The sequence below is a fragment of the Arachis ipaensis genome, chromosome B8, assembly GCF_059453495.1.
Source record: "Arachis ipaensis isolate K30076 ecotype BB chromosome B8, ASM5945349v1, whole genome shotgun sequence".
Taxonomy (NCBI): Eukaryota; Viridiplantae; Streptophyta; class Magnoliopsida; order Fabales; family Fabaceae; genus Arachis; species Arachis ipaensis.
Window position 1 is genome coordinate 115,601,485 of NC_142443.1, and position 7,930 is coordinate 115,609,414.

General features: G+C 34.2%; 1 protein-coding gene across 2 annotated transcripts; it reads left to right on the plus strand.

The window, feature by feature from the left end:
• The first annotated feature begins 6,507 nt into the window (after window positions 1-6,507).
• Window positions 6,508-7,656, plus strand: GASA6 (Gibberellin-regulated family protein). Of its 2 annotated transcripts, none has more exons than XM_016313743.3 (4): window positions 6,508-6,651; window positions 6,836-6,874; window positions 7,037-7,070; window positions 7,165-7,656. In XM_016313743.3, the coding sequence occupies exons 1-4, from the start codon at window positions 6,574-6,576 to the stop codon at window positions 7,344-7,346; spliced, it is 333 nt and encodes a 110-aa protein (XP_016169229.1). In that variant the 5' UTR covers window positions 6,508-6,573; the 3' UTR covers window positions 7,347-7,656. The 2 variants fall into 2 exon arrangements, with proteins under 2 accessions (XP_016169229.1, XP_016169228.1); XM_016313742.3 differs by having other exon boundaries at window positions 6,510-6,651; window positions 6,833-6,874.
• Window positions 7,657-7,930: the final 274 nt, after the last annotated feature.

The following is a 7,930-nucleotide window of genomic DNA, read 5'->3' on the forward strand; positions in this document are numbered from 1 at the left end:
AAAGTGATCAACAAGAAACTTCCCGAGGAAGATGAGCAAAAAACTGAAGAACCTCTAAAAGAGATAAAGAAGGAGGTCATATAGGAAGAAAATGCTCCTGCACCAATAGAGACCAAGAAGGAAATAGTAAAGGGTTATGAACAGAAGATTCCATATCCTCAAAGGCTAAAGAAACAAGATCAAGAGAAGAACTTTTCCAAGTTCTTATATGTGTTTAAAAAGCTACAAATTAACATCCCTTTTGCCAAAACCCTAGAGCAAATGCCACTCTATGCCATATTCATGAAAGAGCTATTGTCCAAGAAAAGAACCCTAAAAGAGGAAGAGACGGTAATCCTCACCGAAGAGTGTAATGTTATTATTCAAAAGAAACTACCACAGAAGTTAAAAGATCTCGATAGTTTCCATACCATGTACCATTGGGGATGTCACCATTGGCAAAGTTCTTTGTGATTTAGGGGCTAGCATCAATTTGATGCCTTTATCCATGATGAGGAGGCTATAAATTGAGAAAGTAAAGCCAACAAGAATCTCATTACAACTAGCCAACCGATCAATAAAGTTTTCACATGGGATAGTGAAAAATGCATTGGTCAAGGTCGGAAAGTTAATTTTTCTGGATGAATTTGTGATTCTTGAAATGAAAGAAGATGAGGATGCCTCCATAATCTTGGAAAGACCATTCTTAGCCGTTGTACAAGCACTCATAGACGTCCAAAAGGGTGAGCTAACATTAAGAGTGCATGATGAGCATATGGTGTTTAATGTTTTCAAGGCCATGCAACACCCTAATGAATCAGAGATTGTATGAGGATTGACATAATTGAATCCCTAGTCCAAGAGATTGTGGACAAAGGAGCCATTGAAGATCTTCTACATCACATTGATTTTGTAACAGACAAGGAAGAGGAAGAGCAGCTGGAAAATGCACAATTAATGGAGGATGACATTGGAGGAAGATGCCATGAAGTAATCTGACTCCCAACCTAGAAGACTCATATGTCAAGCTAATGACATTAGAAGAGCCCTTGATCCAACCATGGTTAGTATTTTTCCTTTCTTTTTTCATTTATCATTCTATAGTTGTATTTTTCTTTTTATTCTCTGATCTTTTGCATTTTTCTTTCACTTTCCTCATTTTGGTTTACGCTATTTTTCAAATTTTTTCTTAAAAAAAAAAGGGATAAATGTGAAGCCCAACTCCCAAAGAGGATGGCACCCAGCGCCACATATGGGAGCCCAACGCTCAAGCATTGAGCGCTCCTAGGGGCATAATTTTGAAGTGGCACCTAGCACCCACTTTCCAAGCCCAGTATCCCTCATTGTTTCTTGAAGGGCCAGTGCCAACCTTACCTAGGACATGCATCCTCCTCAAAAAAAAAAAATTTAATTCTATTTTCTTTAACTTCTTGTTTTCTGTTTTTTAATTTTTTAGTAAAAAGCTTTCTTTAAAAATCATCACATGCATACTATTTTCTTTTTAACTTCTTCACTACCACCATAAATTATTATGTCCGAAGGATTCATTATTAAGCATGCATGATATATCACTTCAAGCTAGTTCTATTCATTCATATGCATGAAAGTCTAGCACGTTACCTCTGCATACTCTATTTTTTCAACTCTTAATAGTTTGAATATTGGAATTTATTTTTTGTTGTATACTTATTCTTTCTACACACTTGCACACTACACACTCCACCGAGCATTCATAACCATACCATTCACATTCTATTCCACTATAAATTCACATGCATTTTTTCGTCCATCACATAGCATAAACACATTTAAACATTATCTTCTTTCTTCACTTACATTCTATTTTTCTTTTTATACGGCCAAACTTTAAGTTTGGTGTTGTGGTTGTGGTTGATATCACTACAAGTGTTAAACAAAATTCAAAATGCCTTTGTACAAGAAGAGGAAAGAAAAAGGGAAGGAACCGGCTACTCTATCTTTTGACATAACCCAGTTCTGAATCCAATTACATGAAAATCAATATAGAACATGGTAAAATAGAAGGCCGTAATTCTCGATGTGAGTTTGACTTGAAACTGGAAGAAGATCCGGTAATTTAAGCCGAGATCTCATGCTAGAAGTGGATTGTCTTGACAAGTCCACCGAAGAATATGGGCCTTACTTTGGTCCATAAATTCTATGCTAATACTTGGCTGAGCCATGAAGAGGAGGCTCAAGATGAGGAACTAGCTTATATGAGCTATGTTCGAGGCCAACCCAATTACTATGGGCCTCGGAGTATTCGAAAGGTTCTTTGCCTTCCTCCTCCACCTCGCTCTGCCGACACAACATGAGGATGATGACTGATAAAAGGGAGCAAGATGTGCTCCATGATATTTGTGTCCCTGGGACCCAATGGAAACTTAATACAAGGGGGATACCGAACCAATTAAGAAGGTCGGACCTCGTCCATGTCGCCATGGTGTGGTTGGATTTTATCCAACATTAACTTGTTCCTACCTCCAATAACTCCGAGGTGACAGTAGACTGAGCGATCTTAATCCACTATATCATAATTAGGAGAGAGATTAGAGTAGAGAACCTCATTCTCCCTCACATAAAAACCATGGCACAAAGCTCCAATTCAAGGTCAAGGCTTAGTTTCTCGGGCCTCATTATCATCTTTGTGAGACTGCTGGGGTGTCCATTGAGCAATACACCGCCATCAAACTTGCAAGGCCCATTATTGTCTTTTCAGTTTCTTTCTTTTGTTTGTTTTTCCTTTAAGTGATTACTCCTAGTACTTGTCCACTACATTCCACTGACGTAAAGGAAGTAGCTTTTTAATGAAAAGGAATGAATAATAAACTAGGAAGTCTAATTGAAAAGTGATGGTCATTAGTAATATGATTATATTCCATGGACTTAAATTATTTGAATGAATCTTAAGGAAAAGAAAGACAGAATCTCTAGAAACAAAAGTTTTGAGACATTATGAGATTCTGAATATCCAAGACCTTGAAGCAGTGACTTGAAAAAAAAAGTATGAAAAGATCGAAAAACCCAAAGTTGCAAGGCTCTAAGCACCAATGATTGGAGCCTAGTTATGTTCCTGTGATATTTGTGTTTTAAGGAGAGACTTAGGCAATTAAATTCGAAGGGTGCCTTATCACCCGATAACTTGGGTCAACTAGCTTGGGATTATCGATTTAAAGTCCACATTAAAGAGTTGCCTTGAAACAAAATATTTAGGGTCTAAATAAGCTCTGGGCATCGATGTCTGAATGAACAAATTTCTAGTTATGTTCTTGTGGTGTGACTGTGTCAGGGAGAGACTTGGGTAATTAGATCCGAGGGACGTTTTATCACCCGATAACTTAGGCCAACTAGCTCGGGATTATCGATTGAAAATCTGATAAGAGCTGTCATAAGACAAAACACTTAGAGTCAAGAACCTCAACATCTTTCCCTCGGTTGAATTGAAAAGTAAACTGCTTCAAGGATTATACAAGTCTAAAAGAATTCTCATAATACAATTTGAATTTGAGTTTTTGAATATTCTTGATTCCTAAGTATGCAAGATTCATTAAGATAAGAGAAGTCTGTTTATAATTAGAGAGCTCATTGCAAACCCTACTTTGATTTGGACTTGAATTTATAAACTCTTCAATTATTTTCATTAAGATAAGCTCTGTTTACTTTTCTTTTTTGTTTGAGGACAAGCAAAGTTTTAAGTTTGGTGTTGTGATGCCTAGGTATCTTTAGTTGTTTTTAGGTTTCTTTTTTATTGGTTTTCTTAGATTTAAATCAAAATTCTTATGTTTTTAGAGAAGTTTTAATGATTAATCATATGTTTGGAGTTGTGTTAGAATGATTTTATTTTCAGGATATAATTAAGCAAATCAGGATAAAATTTAGAAGAAAACACAAGTGTACTTCAAGAGAAGCTGGCACCAAGCTTAAGGAGGCCAAGCCCAACACCTAAACTATAAGCTGGGTGCCCAAAATCCAAAGCCCAGCTTCAAGGACTGGCGTCCAATGCCCTTGCTCCAAGATGGGCGCCCAACTCCAAGGAAGTAGTGCTAGCTCAGTATCCTCAAGCCCAGCACCTTCGTGCTTGGGAGAAGGCAAAGTGGACTGGTGCCCAACCCTACCAAATTCTTAAGTACTGGGCGCCTAGCGCCAAGATTCGGAGCCCAGCTCCAAGTACAATTTTCACTTCCAGTGGTTCAAAATTTATCAAGCCCAGCACCAATGTTTTCAAGCCTAGTGCCCAAATGAGGAGCCTAGCGCCAAATACCAAGTCAACTCCCATGAAGCTCTGAATTCAATTCAAGATTCAAGATTTAAACGATTAGTTAGCAACAACTTCTTCTAGAAAGATAGAATTTAGTTGTTAGGATTTAGATTAGATTAGAATTTGAATAAGTTGTTATCTTTTTCTTTGGAAAATAAGATTAGTTTTTGAATTTCAAATAGTTAGGAAGTTAGATTATAAATAAGTGAACACAATTCATAAGAATTATCTTTGATCTCTAATCAGTGAATAGTCACTAGTGCCATCCAGCACCTCATTAGTTTTAGGCTATTTTTTTCTATCATGAGTAACTAAACCTCTCTTGTTAAATATTACGAGCTCTATTTTATTTTACGGATTAGTAATGCAAGTATTTTTTCTTTATTTTGATTCATACTTTTCTACATTTTCAAGATTGAATTTCGTTCTTCATCATTAATGGTTAGAAGTATTAGAAAATATTCTAATTCTGTTTTGGATTCTATTATTACTTTATGAAATTTAATATCGGAATTAGCTTGAAACTCATCTCATAATCTTCAATTATTTAGAACTAGTCTTTAAATGTGTGATATTTAATCCAGCTAGGGATAATGTTTGAATATTATGTGGCTTAAAATCGAAAACCGTTCTTTACCTCTTCTCTTAGTTAGTCGATTCTAGCGATTAATTAAGTTAAGAGAAATTAAATTATCAAAGAATTGGAATTTGAGTATAAATGATTTGCTGTGAAAAGATTTCTACACGAATCAAAGTAGAAAAACATAAGCATTGCTTTTTCTAAGAATTTAACATTTCCAAAGCCTTTAACATTATATTCTCATTCCCATTCTTTGATTACCTTCATAGATCTCTAAACCTCTTTTCGGTCCAAACAATTCTCTCTTTACTGTTGTTTGCTCTACTTCAAGATTCACAATCCTCTTGCCAAGGTTTGATTGATCTTATTAGAGATTCAATTAGACATTTTTTTATTCAATCTGTTAATTCTCGTGGGAACGATATCTACTCACTATGGTATTAGTTGATGCGATTTAGTACACTTGCCAATTTTTGAGTGTATCAATTTTGCCTCATCAGATTATGATTTTTTCTCTTTGTCGAACTGTTGCTATTGTGCCGCATTTGGGGTGTTTCTTTTTTTCTTTTTTCTTTTTTTTGCCTTCATCAAACTTTCTTTCAATATTTATTTACTTCTAAAAATATATTTATTTACTAAAACATATTTGTTTTAAGAAAAAAAAATTAGGAATTAAGATATTATTAAACTAATAAATATCATATAATAATGTATTTTTTTCTTATATAATAAACTATACTTATCTTTAAGATATTAATATAATATATTTAATTTAAACTAAATTTATATTAAAATTTTGATATTTTGATATTTCGATGACAAATTTTAATGTTGGAATTTGATATTTAGATATTTCTTTTGTTATTTGACTATTAAATTTGTATTTGGATGAGATTATAATATTTTAGTTGATGTAATATTTTTGAGATAATATTTAATTTGGTCCCTTAACATGTACGCAAGACTCAATTTAGTCTCTAAAGTTTCAATTGCCTATATTTAGTCCTCAAACTTTGTGAATGTGACTTATGTTAGTCCTCGGGATCATTTTCGACGCACAAACATTAACAGAATACTGACATAGAAGTCGGATGCCACGTTGGACTCTGTAAAACGACGTTATTTTTGTTTTGGCACTCAAATAGCAAAAAAAAAAAAATATATCGTTAGTGGTATTTATTGAAACTTTTCCTCCAAAAGCAAGTGATCCGGTGTCATTTTTGGGCTATTTGAGCGCCAAAACCAACACGACGTTGTTTTACAAGTTCCAATATGGCATTTGGTTATCCATGTTAGCACTTCATTAACATTTTTATGCCATAAATTGTTTGAAGGACTAATGTGAGTCACGGTTGCATAGTTTGGGGACCGAAGAAAAACAATTAAAACTTCAAAGACTAAATTAAGGCTTGTATACAAGTTTAGAGACCAAATTTAATATTAGCTCAATATTTTTATTTTGGATGACATTTAATGGTTCATATTAAACTATAATTATATTTTAGTGTATTTATTTATATTTTATTTATTATTTTAATATAAAACGATTATTTCAATTAAACCGTAATTAAATCAGTTAAACAAATAAACTAATAACTAAAAAGTTTAATCATCGGTTCGATTTTTAAAACCTTGGTCTGAACCAAACCAAACGCACCAAACCCATTGATGCCTCTTAAAACTAGAGGACCCCTCATCTTATTATTAATTGTTAGCTTCCTAGATACAATCTTGTGCAATGGCCATGGCCAAGGCTAAGCTTGTCTCTCTTCTGCTTCTGGCACTACTCATTGCCATTTCCGCGATCTCAGCTCAGGTTATAAGTTATTACTTATTAGTCCCTATACCATCCTAACATAACTCCCGTGAAAATGCATATATATATATATCATGTTATCAAGTCGTTATATATATGATCTCTAGCCAGTAGCTATTATTTTGTACTATGCAATTCAAGTATATAACATTTTGCTTTAAATCTCCAATTCATATCTCAGCAGGTTATGGCAAAAGAGGCTGCTCAGTATCACTTGGACAGTGTGAGTATATCTCTTCTCTTTTTTGTTGTTCTTTTTATCCAAACATTTGATTTGGAAGCTCTTAAAACATATTTAATGCTTTTCTAGTAACTTAATGGCAAGATCAATAAAGAATGCTGCAAATATCGTCATATATATTTTAATAATTGATTTAATTTACAGGGTAGTTATGGTCCCGGAAGTCTGAAGAGCTACCGTGAGTTACAATCTAATTAATATATTTTGCTTTAAGTAATAATGGTAATTAATGGTTGTTTGATTGTTTGTGAATTTGATTGGATCATCATCAGAGTGCCCATCTCAATGTGCTAGAAGATGTGGGCAGACACAGTACCACAAGCCATGCATGTTCTTCTGCCAAAAATGTTGTGCTAAGTGCCTTTGTGTTCCTCCTGGCTACTATGGCAACAAGGCTGTCTGCCCCTGCTACAACAACTGGAAGACCAAGCGTGGAGGACCCAAGTGCCCTTGAAAGTTGAAACTATGTCACCTGCACCTGCAGCTATATAATTTTACTTTATACTTATTGCTTGGCTTGCATTAAACTGTACCAAGAAAGAAGTGGAATTATTAGGACTATATGCTCATTTGCTGTGATATGATTCATTTCATGCTTCATAGCTGAGGCCTTTCTAATTTGTGGGATTGGGACCCCGCTCCTTGATCTCATCTAATCAATAATCCTCCTTGTCATTGTCCGGTTCTTGTGTTAAATGGAGTACTGTGCATATGTTAATTTTAGTTTTGATATCACGAATTATGAGACATCTCCTGTGGTTTAAGGGATTTGTAGATCAGTCCTTCATTTTATTTATTTTTTCTTCACTACTTCCCAATACTAGTTATGCGTATAGGATCTGGCATCTCTCTCAGAAAGTAGTACCATATTGCACAACCTTCTAGATTGGTGAGCAAGGTTTATAATATATTAAAAAATAAAGTAATAATTAGGTTCTTAGAATTTTGACTTTAAACTAATTAATTTTAAAAAAAGAGTTATTAATTAATTTTTTTATGATAACAAATTAAACGGTAAATACATTGTTATATCTTCTG